Here is a 16,172-nt window from a genome sequence, read left to right on the forward strand (position 1 = left end):
AATTCAAAGGTCGAGGGTTCGAATCCCCGTTGCACCAAACATGCTTGCCCTTTTAGCCGTGGGAGCGTTATAATATGACGGTCAATCCCACTATTCGTTGTTAAAAAGTAGCCTAAAAGTTGGCTGTGGTTGGTGATGACTAGCTGTCTTCCCTCTAGTCTTACATTGCTAAATTAGGGACGGCTAGCGCAGATAGCCCTCGTGTAGTTTGCGCGAAATTCAAACCAATTGTCGAGAATTGAGTTTCATGTTTTTTTAGGTGTAGTTTTAAGAACCTTAATATAACTTAAAAATGTACTCTATTTGTAATTATTATTATTTATTTATTCAAGTTAAATTATTTCCTGATTATATACGTTTTTTAAGTAACTGAATAGAGATGATATGACAGCCAGCAAGCACCTTGAAGACCTATCTTGGAGTTTAATGGTTAATATAAGTCCAAGACCTTCCTTCTCGGAAGTTATCTTAGAGTTTATATGATCACCTTGTACAAGCTTTCTAAGCAGTTTAATAAAGATGAAGGATGTTGATATGGAATGAATTTGCAAATTAAAAAAATTTAAACTTTGTAATTAAAAATATTAACGATCTGTCTTCGAATTTTAATAGATAACTCCTAAGAAAATTACTTTTAATTTTGTGTTCACACACTTCGAACTTTAGGGTTTTTTGTATATAATATACTATCTTTGTATTTTGTTCTTGTGTGTGTTTCGGTTCAAAATACTTTATGAAACTTAATGAGATTTGTTGTTCTTTTACTGCTTCCTGAACTGCCTCTGAATCTAATTCAGCTGTTTTTTAATAAGTTGGCTAGTGATAATAAAATTTTAAGCAGTTTTCTATAAATTATTAATACCTTATTCGAGTTACAATCTGAGTAAGAACCACCTTTAATAATTATAATTATTTATAATTTATTGCGTATAGTGTGCCGTAATCATATAGCCTGACTCCTAGTTAGAAATGTTATACTAAAATCATACTAGTAACTGCTCAACGACACTTCTTGCATTAGAAGAAACGACAGTGATAGTATGTACACGTTGAAATATATGATTCCATTTTTGGAAACAGTCATTATTACCAGTAGGGGTCGCTTTTGCTAGTAGAGACAGATGCTGCGTTTGAGATCGATTTGGTACGAGCGGCAGTGGTCCAGAGGCTGAGAGAATTACTCTGGTTCTCAAACACTCCAGAGAACGAATGAGAAGTTTGTCGGGAAACTGGTAACTACGTGTTAAAAAAAAAAGAAAAAGAGGCATATTTGGTTGGAATCTACGATCGATTAGTAGGGCAAAGACGGTTGCCAGTCGGGATAAAGCGCATGTGGTGCGCAGTCTGCGACTCTGTGCGCACCACAACCAATATCCAACGCCCGTTTTAGAAAAGGATATAGGCACCACTTCCTCAAACCTAAACTCTGAATCAATGACATTGACGAAATACCTGCATGTAATATAAGGGGATATAATAACCACACACTTGGCAAGTCTGTAGCGGTCTGAAGAAACGAGTAGAAAAGTTATTCCAATGTTGAGTGTTCTTCGAATGGTTCTAAAGATATTATGCTCTGGAATGATGTTGGTCCTGACGGAGAGCGAGAGATGCCGAGCACACCCGGATGCCAAACGGCTACTTGATGATATACTTAGTGGTTACAACAGACTGATCCGTCCGGTCAGTAACCATACTGACAAATTGACGGTCAATCTAGGACTTCGACTAGCACAACTTATAGATATAGTAAGTAGAGACTGCGATTCTTTAAAATATAATTTTTTGGGTGCTATAAATGAGAAACATTAGTGCTGAAATTGCATTTGAAAAGAGCTTAAATAAGCCTTTATATATCGGGTTTTCAAATGTTTCTGACCTTTAGTTTTTGAGTGGTCACTTGGCTGCACTTTCGATATTTCTACATTCCGAGTTGAACATACTTTGAAATCAATAAAAATAAAACTTAAGATGAGCATCTTACATATAACGTGTTTTTGATGATGAAATATTTTCAATGCCTGCTGTATTTTGAAATCACACGAGAAAAAATAATTTGAAAAACTAAACTTATCTCTCTGTGCGTTTGTCTGATCCTTAACTTATTTGGACTCTTATGATCATCTTAAAATGTTTAGAAGGGAATTCGAATTGTTAAATATTTTATCTGAGTGTAACTAAACCTTCGTTCGCGCCTTCCAGTCTGAAACCTTATATCGTTAATAATCTGGTCTGGTTTAGATAACAGATAAAGTTAAAATACAAACATTCGTTTTTTCATTATAGTAAAGTGATAGTGTTCTTAATATGAGACAGAATCGATGTGTGGTACTTTGTAGCTACAGTTTATCTTAAAAGCAAATAATTAAATTAGAATGGACAATACTAATATAATATATAGAAGTTGTTGATATAATATCACGTTTTGATGGTGTTTACAATGTTTTTTAAAGGTTCAAATAATAACAGCTAGTTACACTGCAAAGGTTAATGAGTGATTGTCACAATTTCATCTAGTGACGTAACTCTACGGAGAACAAACAAAACCAGTTTTCATAAAGAACTTTCAATTGTTTCTTATGGTCTAGGTTACTCGGTTTACCATTAACATACATGCATAGATGTGCTTGTGCAATTTACCATCATGCTAGTTAATACAAACATGTTAGCGTGACTTATTACTATTTTAACAAGTTGAATTTGTAAATTCAATATGTTATCACGATACATGTAACCAAGATATCTATGGTTCTTTTCTAGAACTTGAAACACCAACTGATGACAACAAATGTGTGGGTAGATCAGGTAAAGAATTTTCTTACACTCTACGAATGTTTCTTGTTCTCTTTAGAATAAAATTAGTCAATAGAGGTGATTAATTGTAATACATTTTGTACTCAGTACAAGATTCTGACGTATCACCAGTTTAATTTACGTCAAATTAACATAACACGAAGGGTAAATCGTTTCTCAGTGGATGAAACGTATTTTTTGTAAAAAAAAATGTCTGTGTATACAAGTTGAAGTAATTTTTGAAATGCTTAGATCAATGTACTGGTTGTTGCAGGAAACATGTGCTCTTAGACACTGCAGGAAACATGTGCTCTTAGACACATACAATGAAAAAAAATACATTACATTATGGATGTATTTAACATTTCAATATTAAGATTATTTATATTCGCGAAACTTTTCAGCTGCAGTCAAAAATGAGTGAAATTCATCCGGAGACAAAATAACAGCGTTACATTGTCGTGTAATTTGTTAACAACGACGAATATTAATGTTTTACAATAAAGGAAATATTACTTTACTGCATAGTTTAACCTGTTGATTGCCAAGAATTTCAGCTCCTACAATACAACTCTAATGCTTCTTCGTTTTGTAACTCTTTTCGTGGCGCCATTTTGGATCGAAAGTGAAACAATTTGTAAGTAGGTTAAATGCATGTGTGGTGCTGACATCTAGCGTTGAAGTTAGGTATTATAGAGAACGAATTAACTTGTCCGTGGCATTGTGTTACCGATCGGCTTGGACGAGTTATATAACACCGAGTGCGTGTCTTGTTACAGCCACTTCGGGCTATCCGCTGAGCCCGCAGAGGGGAATCGAACCCCCAAATTTTAGCGTTGTAAATCCGAAGACTTACCGCTGTATTAGCGGGAGGTTAATAACACCGACAAAATAAAGAAATACGTTTACAGTAGACATCTTGTGCCTTCAAGGTGTGTGCAAGGCAGTTTAAGTGACAGAAAAAATTACATACTCCAGTAAATAAACTCGATTAAAAATGCAAAAAGCAAATAAAAATGAGATTATGGTAGTATGAAGGAAACACAGACACATACAAAATTTAGCGCTTCGAGCTAAATAGTCAGAGAAAGGCGTTACCCATCATGATATCTTATTCCTTTGTAATATATTTCATTATTTTATTACAGAGTTTCTTATTTTTAGACATAAAACTAAGACGAAATCCGCAGATAAAATTTGTACGATTTTTTTAAGAAATTGAATTTCGTGTACCTAATTAACGTGTAATCTTATTTTTCTATAAAAAAAAAACATATCGCACACATCTATTTGAATACTTTTCTATATAACATAGCCAAAGGATTTACCGATCAAAAATAAATCTTGGGAGCTGTCCAAAACACAAATTATTTTCTGATGGTACGAAAGCGAACCATTTGGAGAGAAATTGTTTCCTTCCTTAGCGCAGTAAAAGAAGTTAACAAAAATAAATAAAAAATTGAATCAAAATAGCATAAATACAGACAAAAAGAAGCAGAAGCTAGCGGGGTAATCAATCATTTCTATGGAATTTCTCTTTTACCTGCGTACGATTTTTAGCAAAAATACCCGGAGTGTTTGTCTTCCTCTCGATACTGAAAACAGCAAACTAAATATTTGTTTCTGTTAAAGCTGAATACTGTACGTCTAATTTGAATCACTTTAAGTGAGTTAGTTTCGTTACTGCTTAACGAAAACACTTAACTCGCTTTCAGTTTTTTGTATAATAATCTAGAATGTAGTTTTAAACCTTGCAGTAGTTGTTTTTTTTAAAAATTGTATATTATTCTTCATTCTGCATTTTAAGTTCTTACTTCGGCTGATACTAAACGATTTTATTTCAATAAATATTATAGGCCAACCCATTCGATGGTCTGGTCATTGTACAATTATGTCAGCTAACCCTCCACCTACCGTGCCCCACACCTAGTTGCTCAGTGGTAAAAGTCAGTTCGGCCCGGCATGGCCAGGTGGGTTAAGGCGTTCGACTCGCAATCTGAGGGTCGCGGGTTGGAATCCCCGTCGCACCAAACATTCTCGTCCTCTCAGCCGTGGGGACGTTATTATTGTGATGGTCAATCCCACTATTCGTTGGTAAAAGAGTTGGCGATGGGTGGTGATGACTAGCTGCCTTTCCTCTAGTCTTACACTGCTAAATTAGGGATAGCTAGCGTAGATAGCCCTCGTGTAGCACTGCGCGAAATTCAGAAAACAAACAAACAAAAATCAGTTTTGACACCCGCGTTGGGTAAAGCACAGACAGCCCATTATACAGCTTTGAGTTTGACAACAAACTGTCAGTTAACCCAAATCATTTCTAAATTAAAACAGTTGATATTAATATCACTGTCCCTCAGTGGCTTAACGGTATGTTTGCGGAGTTACAACACTAAAAACCGGGTTTCGATACCCGTGGTGGGCAGAGCATAGATAGCCCATTGTGTAGCTTTGTGCTTAATTCAAAACAACAACATTAATATCACTGTATGTGTGTATGTATATATATATTCTTCATTCTTTCGGTCACTGACAATAAAAATTGAAGTTCGTGATTAGAAAAATCTTAAAAGCAGAAAATTACATTTGAAATTCAGTCGACTGCATGTAGAAGCTCTCAGTAGCTGAAACTGATTTCTGAGCTCCTGTCATGTAGAATTTCTGTTAAACAAGTAAAGATGACTGCCACCTCGCTATTATTTATAATAATTATTAGCATACTTAGTAGGAATTTTGGTGTGCAATTTGTGAATTATTCCGAAATTGGAGAATTTATATTTGTTCCTCTCATAACATAAAGTATCAAATTCCCGAAATAAATTACCACGTACAACATAGGATGGCGAAGGATGCCCGTGATTTGTAGAAGCTAACTGCTGAACCATCTCTGGATAACTCTGACGGCCTGTTGTTTTATAGGCATAATGTTGGCATGGAGCTGTCTGATTGGTTGGAGGACAGGCAATCACAGACAGAAACGACCAGAATACGACCAAACAATGTCGCAATTGATTTTTGTAGAATACGAGGGGAAAAAGAAATCCCATAATATTTGCGTTTTATTTAACTTCGTCCACTGTTTCCATAATTATTTCCGAAATTGCTTGTAGAACATTCGTAACAGATTTCTAAGGAAGCGTACTTTGACGTCGTAAAAACATCTCGCCTTTTTAGTTGTTGCTGGTATTTTGTGTAGTAAAGTCACTATATTTCGATAATGATTATTTTCATGACTACAAAGTTACACAATTAGAAGGATGAAGCATCAATGTAGGATACGACATCGGTCATAAAAGTCCTTCCTTGTAAAGTTTCACAGAAGTATTATTTGAATGTTTGAATTCCACGTTTGATTACTTCTTTGGATAATTGTCTATCAGAAATTAAGTTCACTCATGGAAATGAATAATTTATAAAAAATTCATTTCTACTTCCAACAGTTAAATGAAACTTATAAAATCGTTTTGTGCGATGAACCGTTTTAATTAATATATCTGGACTAGAAAAATTAATTTAATAATTGCATTGGTATTTTCAACTTTGACCTGGCGTGATGCATGCTCAAGTGGATAAGTCAGAGACCCCAAAGTTCAAGCAGAGGTGACCCTAATTTTTAGTTGCTAACCAACGGTAGGTTTGTTTTTTGAATTTCGCGCAAAGCTACTCGAGGGCTATCTGCGCTAACCGTCCCTAATTTAGCAGTGTAAGACTAGAGGGAAGGCAGCTAGTCATCACCACCCACCGACAACTCTTGAGCTACTCTTTTACCAACGAATAGTGGGATCGACCGTCACATTATAACGCCCCCACGGCTGAAAGGGCGAGCATGTTTGGTGCGACCGGGATTCGAACCCGCGACCCTCGGATTACGAGTCAAACGCCTTAACACGCTTGGCCATGCCGGGCCTCAACCAACGGTAGAATAACAATACAAGTGATTAGGGCGCTCGACTTGTAACCTGAGGGTCGTGGGCTAAAACCTCCGTTACACCAAGCATGCACGCCCTTTCAACCGTGGGGACGCTATAAAGTTACGGTTAATCCCACTATTCTTTGGTAAAGAGCAGCTCAAGAGTTGGTATAGGATGGTAATGCCCACCTACCTCCCCTCTAGTCTTACACTGCTAAATTCGGGACGACAAGCGGAGCTAGCCCTCGTATAATTTTGCGCGAAATCCAAAAAACAAAAACAAACAACCACCCTCAACACAATTAGTCTTAGTTAAATATCTTATAACACAGCCACAGCGAAAAATATAGAGTAAGTTTAACGACATAACACAGACTCAAACCCTGGACTATACGATACGCAGGCAAGCACCCTAATCATTAGACCATTTTAATACAAAACTGTACCGTTGATGTTAATTTATCTTTAAATATTGTTGACGTAACTGAATGTGTAAAATTAATTATTTTACTAAAGTCATGTCTGATATCTAATATTGTGCTATAAAATAGAGATATTGTTTTAATCTCAAAACTACACATTAGACTATCTGCTCTGTGTCCACCGCAAAGAGCTGAGCCTCGGATGTTAGCATTATAACTTGGTAAACTTGCCACTGATCCACCGTAGTGAAGTAGGACCCAAAATAGAGATGTGTCAGTTCAATCCCTCGTAATATGATTTCTAGAGTATTTCTTCAATAGAATATACAATAAATCAATCCAACATCATATTGTTTACATCTCTCCAAATTGGCCCGGCATGGCCAAGCGCGTTAAGGCGTTCGACTCGTAATCTGAGGGTCGCGGGTTCGTATCCCCGTCGCGCCAAACATGCTCGCCCTTTCAGCTGTGGGGGCGTTATAATGTTACGGTCGATCCCACTATTCGTTGGTAAAAGAGTAGCCCAAGAGTTGGCGGTCAGTGGTGATGACAAGCTTACCTACCCCTAATCTTACGCTGCTAAATTAGGAATGGCTAGCGCAGATAGCCCTCGTGTAGCTTTGCGCGACATTCAAAACAAACCAAACCAATTTCTATAACTATATTAGCGTAAAAAATATTTAATTAATATACTATAATGTTTTCTTTTGAGAATAATCAACAAAATACATTTTATGACATCAACCGTTTATGGTTGATAAAAATAAAATTCTCTCCAAATATATAAAGAAAAACAATAATCATCTTCAATACCCATCTATTAATTACATCTTCTTCTTCATTGCTATCGTCATCTTAGTGAGATAACCCCTACAAAAGAAATTGTCGGGCTTTCAACATTTCAGTACAAAGACACAAAAGAACTAATCAGGCCAGAAAGTCAATCGATCGGTAATGGCTTTGAACACCGTTGAAACTATCAAGGCATTCACATGTCAAAAACCTCAGTATATAATACGGTGTCTTTTTTTTTTTTTCGATACAACATCGTTTTGGATGAGAAAAAAGTTCAGCAGGATAGAAACAATAATTGAAGCGAGCGTGTATATTTCGGATAGAATCATGTTATTGATTGTTCTAGATATATATATATATACATATAATGTATTTGCCTTGAGATGGTTTCTTCCAAGGGTTAAACATTGTTTATGACATCAAGACGCTGAAAAGGTTAGTCTCCAGTTTTGCCTCAATTCATGAACTTTTACGAAACATCTAAGTAAAATCCTCATAAGGTCTGACATGTTATTAGTTGGACTCGACAATGTTTACCTCTCCCAACTGTAACTTCAAAATTATTTTCCATTTTGTTATTCGAATTGATTCAGAAAATTATTTCTAAATATCTGAGAGTTAACTTTTTCATTCGTCATTATGCAAATTGAGCACGTCAGGACCAGTTATATACGTGAATTGAATTACAATTAATTGGTAATTAATTATAGAATTGCCTCAGTCTTTTCACCTGTGTCACTTTTAAGAGAATGTCCAAACTGTCCCCGAACCATGACTAGACTTTAAAGAATACTCGTGCACGTTTCACACATGTGAAGAGTCAATGGAAGAGTGGAATATATAGTGTTACGAACTGGTTATAAGTGCCCTTAGAATGGATGTGTAACATCTCCTAGAATAGTGATACAATTGATTCGACACCTAGATAATGGTAGCCATTATCTGTCGTGCTAGCAAGCAATAGTTACATGTTTTTTTTTTTTTCTCTTACTTACTGTAGCTGCTACAAGACGTTTTTGTTTTTTGTTTTCACTGTACAGAGTTTAGGGACGGAAATAAAAAAGACAGTTTATATCACCTTTGTCCAGTGACGCCTCAACATTCTCTGAAACAATAACACGTGGAACAATAGCATGACTCACACTTCATCTTAAAGTAAGATACCATGCGTACACCCACTTTTAAAGGGAAATGAGCATGACACCCATAGCAGTAATAGGGAAAACATGGTGTCGATAAGAATAATCACTGGTGGACCACATGACCTCTACTTCTTACACAAAGATACCGATAATGTCAAACATGATAAATACCTTTTCTTTAGCCTTATATTGTACAGCGCAGTAGGCCCGATTTCAATCTAATGGATGAAAAACTCGATTAGAGTGCACAAAAATAGTAAGAAAATCCCTTTACAAAAAAGTGTAAATGACCAATTGGAATTGTGTGCGCACTCATCAAACGTTTAAACTCTAAGAGCGTATACAAGATGTTATTAGAAGACGCGATTAATTCCATCAAGTAACTTCACACACTATAGATGACAAGCAAACAGCCATGATTACGAACATCGCACTACTTTATCAACAACATGGTTTTAAAGAATTCGACATTGTTACCAAGTTGTCTTGTTGTTCATGGTTCATACTGAATTGGAATATCACAAAAAGAAGGTAAAAACGGTCTGTACTGAATGCTCATTTAAAAGGACAATCCGAATGACCAATCATTGGTATTTCAGGTCTTTGGACTGCTTATCAAAAGCATTATGCTTATAAATATGACTTGAGGGGAGATTATAGTAATAAATTTTATAACAGTTATTGTAATGTCGTAGCTATGTTGTTACAAACTTCAATTATTCTTTAAGTGCTTTGTTGATTGACTCAACAAGTATCAAGAAACATTTTAAAAATAAGTTTCTGTTTCTAAACTCAAAAGTATCACACATAAAATTTTTAACACATGAGGCTGGAAAAATTAAAATAAGTTTACCTAACATTATTCAAGTTGAAACAAAGTAAAAACTTTACCCAAGCGTGATTTATGTTGTTGTTATGGTGATGATTTTTATTTTGTTATCTTGTTATGCTTTTATGTATTTATATTGTTATCTTGCTATTGCGTTTTATGTTGTTGTCCTAGTGATTGTTTGTGTTTTTTACAGCAAAGCCACATTGGGTTATCTACTCAGTTCACTGAGGGGAATCGAACCTCTGATTTTAATGTTGTATATCCGTAGACTTACCGCTGTATCAGCGGGGGTCTGTCCTAGTGATGTTTTTTATATATTTATATTGTTATCTTGGTGATGTTTTTATGTATTTATATTGTTATCTCAGTGATGTTTTTTATGTATTTATATTGTTATCTTGGTGATGTTTTTTGTATTTATATTGTTATCTCAGTGATGTTTTTTATGTATTTATATTGTTATCTTGGTGATGTTATTTGTATTTATATTGTTATCTTGGTGATGCTCTTTTTTGTATTTATATTGTTGTCTTGGTGATGTTCTTTTTTGTATTTATATTGTTGTCTTGGTGATGCTCTTTTTTGTATTTATATTGTCGTCTTAGTGATGCTCTTTTTTGTATTTATATTGTCGTCCTGGTGATGCTCCTTTTTGTATTTATATTGTTGTCTTGGTGATGCTCTTTTTTGTATTTATATTGTTATCTTGGTGATGTTTTTTGTATTTATATTGTTATCTTGGTGATGTTTTTATGTATTTATATTGTTATCTCAGTGATGTTTTTTATGTATTTATATTGTTATCTTGGTGATGTTTTTTGTATTTATATTGTTATCTCAGTGATGTTTTTTATGTATTTATATTGTTATCTTGGTGATGTTATTTGTATTTATATTGTTATCTTGGTGATGCTCTTTTGTATTTATATTGTTGTCTTGGTGATGTTCTTTTTGTATTTATATTGTTGTCTTGGTGATGCTCTTTTTGTATTTATATTGTCGTCTTGGTGATGCTCTTTTTATTTATATTGTCGTCTTGGTGATGCTCTTTTTATTTATATTTATATTGTGATGTCCTTTTTGTGATGCTCTTTTTTTTTGTATTTATATTGTTATCTTGGTGATGCTTTTTTGTATTTATATTGTTATCTTGGTGATGTTTTTTTGTATTTATATTGTTATCTTGGTGATGCTTTTTGTATTTATATTGTTATCTTGGTGATGTTTTTTTGTATTGATATTGTTATTTTGGTGATGTTTTTTGTATTTATATTGTTATCTTGGTGATGCTCTTTTTTGTATTTATATTGTTATCTTGGTGATGTTTTTTGTATTTATATTGTTATCTTGGTGATGTTTTTTGTATTTATATTGTTATCTTGGTGATGTTTTTTTTGTATTTATATTGTTATCTTGGTGATGTTTTTTTTGTATTTATATTGTTATCTTGGTGATGTTTTTTGTATTTATATTGTTATCTTGGTGATGTTTTTGTATTTATATTGTTATCTTGGTGATGTTTTTTGTATTTATATTGTTATCTTGGTGATGTTTTTTGTATTTATATTGTTATCTTGGTGATGTTTTTTTGTATTTATATTGTTATCTTGGTGATGCTCTTTTTTGTATTTATATTGTTATCTTGGTGATGTTTTTTTGTATTTATATTGTTATCTTGGTGATGTTTTTTGTATTTATATTGTTATCTTGGTGATGTTTTTTGTATTTATATTGTTATCTTGGTGATGCTCTTTTTTGTATTTATATTGTTATCTTGGTGATGCTCTTTTTTGTATTTATATTGTTATCTTGGTGATGCTCTTTTTTGTATTTATATTGTTATCTTGGTGATGTTTTTTGTATTTATATTGTTATCTTGGTGATGTTTTTTGTATTTATATTGTTATCTTGGTGATGTTTTTGTATTTATATTGTTATCTTGGTGATGTTTTTTGTATTTATATTGTTATCTTGGTGGTGTTTTTGTATTTATATTGTTGTCTTGGTGATGCTCTTTTTTGTATTTATATTGTTATCTTGGTGATGTTTTTTGTATTTATATTGTTATCTTGGTGATGTTTTTTGTATTGATATTGTTATCTTGGTGATGTTTTTGTATTTATATTGTTATCTTGGTGATGTTTTTTGTATTTATATTGTTGTCTTGGTGATGCTCTTTTTTGTATTTATATTGTTATCTTGGTGATGTTTTTTGTATTTATATTGTTGTCTTGGTGATGCTCTTTTTTGTATTTATATTGTTATCTTGGTGATGTTTTTGTATTTATATTGTTATCTTGGTGATGTTTTTTGTATTTATATTGTTGTCTTGGTGATGCTCTTTTGTATTTATATTGTTATCTTGGTGATGTTTTTTGTATTTATATTGTTATCTTGGTGATGTTTTGTATTTATATTGTTATCTTGGTGATGTTTTTTGTATTTATATTGTTATCTTGGTGGTGTTTTTGTATTTATATTGTTGTCTTGGTGATGCTCTTTTTTGTATTTATATTGTTATCTTGGTGATGTTTTTTGTATTTATATTGTTATCTTGGTGATGTTTTTGTATTGATATTGTTATCTTGGTGATGTTTTTTGTATTTATATTGTTATCTTGGTGATGTTTTTTGTATTTATATTGTTGTCTTGGTGATGCTCTTTTTGTATTTATATTGTTATCTTGGTGATGTTTTTTGTATTTATATTGTTATCTTGGTGATGTTTTTTGTATTGATATTGTTATCTTGGTGATGTTTTTGTATTTATATTGTTATCTTGGTGGTGTTTTTGTATTTATATTGTTGTCTTGGTGATGCTCTTTTTTGTATTTATATTGTTATCTTGGTGATGTTTTTTGTATTTATATTGTTATCTTGGTGATGTTTTTTGTATTGATATTGTTATCTTGGTGATGTTTTTGTATTTATATTGTTGTCTTGGTGATGTTTTTTGTATTTATATTGTTGTCTTAGTTGTGATTATTATATAATTATGTTGTTGCCTTGATGATGATGGTTACTGCTCTTGTGGACAGATAGATTACACCCACAATGAAATCATTTATTTTACAAAATGCATTTCTACAAAGTTCTAAGAATATATCGAATCTTTCAAACTGTAAACTACAAAGAGAAACACGCCACATTAACCGTAACTATGATTTTAACCACAAATGTTATTTACATTTTAACATCACTTTCATGCACCGTCGTTAATAAGACACAATCGGTTTATCTTATAGTGTAAATGTTTAAGATGATAATTTACTACAAAGTAATGAATAGTGATTATACTTAAACTATTGAAACACTTGGTTAAGAAATGGTTTATGTAATTAATGTTTTTAGCTGAACGTGGATTTTAACATGACATTATTTGGTTCAAAATATCTTATATCTAGGTAAGCTGCATAACAGCAGATATTGTAGAAGTTCTCGAAGTATTATAAGATTCATAAAACATTAATTATTATATCACAAACATTTATTATTCTAAATCTTACGATAACTTATGGCCAAAAATCTCCTTCAGGAAGTCTACGCATTGTTTTATTTTAATTATGTGATCACTTGAATTATTTTTAACTACTCACTAGATAACGGTTGGAGTGGTTGATGTCCTCCCTCTATTGGATCACTTTAAAAATAGGGACGGCTAACTCAAATAGCTCTTAAATACCTTTGCAAAAAATTCAACAAACAATTACTTTAACTTCACGGTTTTTATTATTATTCTGAATACCACCCAATATCATATGTTACATCAAGTAACATTGCTACCTTCTTAAAACTATTATAGTTTTCAACTCCAGGATCTATAATTTTTCTTTTTCACCCTTTATGAAATAAAATAACACAGATCGTGATGCTCCAAGAGGCAGGCTTCATATACAAACACCCTCAACTTCATCAAACTGTTATGGTTCAATTCCGATATCTGACACCTGTCATCCAGCACAACTTCAGAATCTTCTAAACTGAAAACAAGAGTTTCGAGACCGACCCATACGTCAACGTCCTTTTTTTCTTTTCTCAACAAGGATATTTCTCTATCCTACATCTTTATAAAGTCAAGGCAAAATATACTAGTCATAGCAAAGTGAAATATAAAACAGTTATGTGTTTAAAACAGAATGACACAAGATACAATTCAACTACAATATAAAGAAAACGTCTGAATGACCATTATTCTCTGTATTATTAACAGATGGTTATTTTGTGTCTCAATGAACATTATTTTCTGTGTTTCAAACTGATGGCTATTTTGTGTCTGAATAAACATTATATTTTGTTTTAATAGCTGATGGTTATTTTGTGTCTGAATGAACAATATTCTCTATGTTACTAACTAATGGTTGTTTTGTATCTTAATGAACAATATTCTCTGTGTTACCAACTAATGGTTATTTTGTGTCTCAACGAACATTATTCTCTGTGTTACCAACTGATGCCTGTTTTGTGTCTGAATAAACATTATATTTTGTTTTAATAGCTGATGGTTATTTTGTGTCTGAATGAACATTATTTTCTGTGTTACTAACTGATGGTTGTTTTGTATCTCAATGAACATTATTCTCTGTGTTACTAGCTGATGGTTGTTCTGTGTCTCAATGAACATTATTCTCTGTTACTAACTGATGGGTGTTTTATGTCTGAATGAGCATTATTTTCTGTTACTAGATGATTGTTTTTGTCTCAATGAACATTATTCTCTGTGTTACTAACTGATTGTTGTTTTGTATCTCAATGAACATTATTCTCTGTGTTACCAACTAATGGTTATTTTGTGTCTCAACGAACATTATTCTCTGTGTTACCAACTGATGCCTGTTTTGTATCTCAATGAACATTATTCTCTGTGTTACTAACTGATGGTTGTTTTGTATCTCAATGAACATTAATCTCTGTGTTACTAGCTGATGATTGTTCTATGTCTCAATGAACATTATTCTCTGTGTTACTAACTGATGGTTGTTTTGTATCTCAATGAACATTATTCTCTGTGTTACTAGCTGATGGTTGTTCTGTGTCTCAATGAACATTATTCTCTGTGTTACTAACTGATGGTTGTTTTATGTCTGAATGAGCATTATTTTCTGTTACTAGATGATTGTTTTTGTCTCAATGAACATTATTCTCTGTGTTACTAACTGATTGTTGTTTTATGTCTGAATGAACATTATTTTCTGATTTACCAACTGATGGATATTTTGAATAATTTGTTAAAACCGCATACCAGTAAATTCCGCTTTATCACTAGTTAATTGGTGAACACTTAGTTTGATTACTAGTCGATAAATTAACCGGTCACGACATGGGTAAAATTCATTTTTTTCCATATTTTCTCATGTTTGCTGTTGTTGCTTTGAATTAAGCACAAAACTACACAATGGGCTATCTGAGCTCTGCCCACCACCGGTATCGAAATCCGGATTTTAGCGTTGTAAATCCGCAGACATGCAGCTAAACCACTGGGGGGGCCACGTTTGCTGTTACGTAGCATTTCGCATTATTGAGCATATTTGAAAACACTGTTTCACTCGCAATAAATCACTGTTACACATCTAACGTTGTTGTTATAAACCGGCTCGTACATTTCGTTGAGTTATGTATTTCGAGAGCTTCCTAACGTTGTTTGGCCTGAACTAAATGAAACATGTTGTCGCATATGGTAGATCTAAGTAATAATATATTTAAAATCGGATCCTGTTTAATTTTCTTCAAAGTTTTATTCTCGACATTTAATGCAGCGACAGAAAATTTTATTACTTGTTCTTTTGAAATCAGTTGAGGCAGTCCTTATAGATGACATATTGTAATTGTTTTTACGGACTTTTCCTGGGTTAGAGAAGCCATTTGGGGCTTATTTTTGATAACTTCGGCATTCCACATGGATCTTGAAATGTCAAGTCATCATTGTTTAGTACTTTGTATCCTATCGTAATTTAAGGGCGTTTTGACGTATTCATTGCTACTTTTAAAATATTTCTTAGAGGAGTATATTTCAGTTACACATTGTGATGTAGATAATCGAATTCTAAGCATTGTATTGCTTTAACAGTTTTCTTCTCTAAATCTACATTTGTTTAGTAATTATTCATTTCAACTCACTATAAACTGGCACTAGACACTTTAAAACAACAGATTGCATATGATTATGTCATACGTGTATCTCTTAGATCATTTTACATTAATCAGTCTAAAACCTTGTGTCAAAACAATCTATAAAATATTATTAAATTGTGCATCGTCTGTTTTGGGTGACTTAGCAAGAGCACT

General features: G+C 33.0%; 1 protein-coding gene across 2 annotated transcripts in view; it reads left to right on the forward strand.

The window, feature by feature from the left end:
* The first annotated feature begins 1,109 nt into the window (after positions 1–1,109).
* The window catches only part of LOC143231939 (acetylcholine receptor subunit alpha-like 1), a 30,300-nt gene continuing 15,237 nt past the window's right edge, over positions 1,110–16,172 (forward strand). For both annotated transcript variants that reach the window (XR_013017295.1, XM_076466821.1), the window contains exons 1-2: positions 1,110–1,749; positions 2,761–2,805. Coding sequence is in view for 1 of the 2 variants with exons in the window: in XM_076466821.1 (XP_076322936.1) it covers positions 1,537–1,749; positions 2,761–2,805 (258 nt within the window). In the remaining variant the exon portion in view is untranslated. The remainder of the gene's footprint in view (positions 1,750–2,760; positions 2,806–16,172) is intronic.

This window comes from Tachypleus tridentatus, chromosome 11, assembly GCF_004210375.1.
Source record: "Tachypleus tridentatus isolate NWPU-2018 chromosome 11, ASM421037v1, whole genome shotgun sequence".
Classification (NCBI taxonomy): Eukaryota; Metazoa; Arthropoda; class Merostomata; order Xiphosura; family Limulidae; genus Tachypleus; species Tachypleus tridentatus.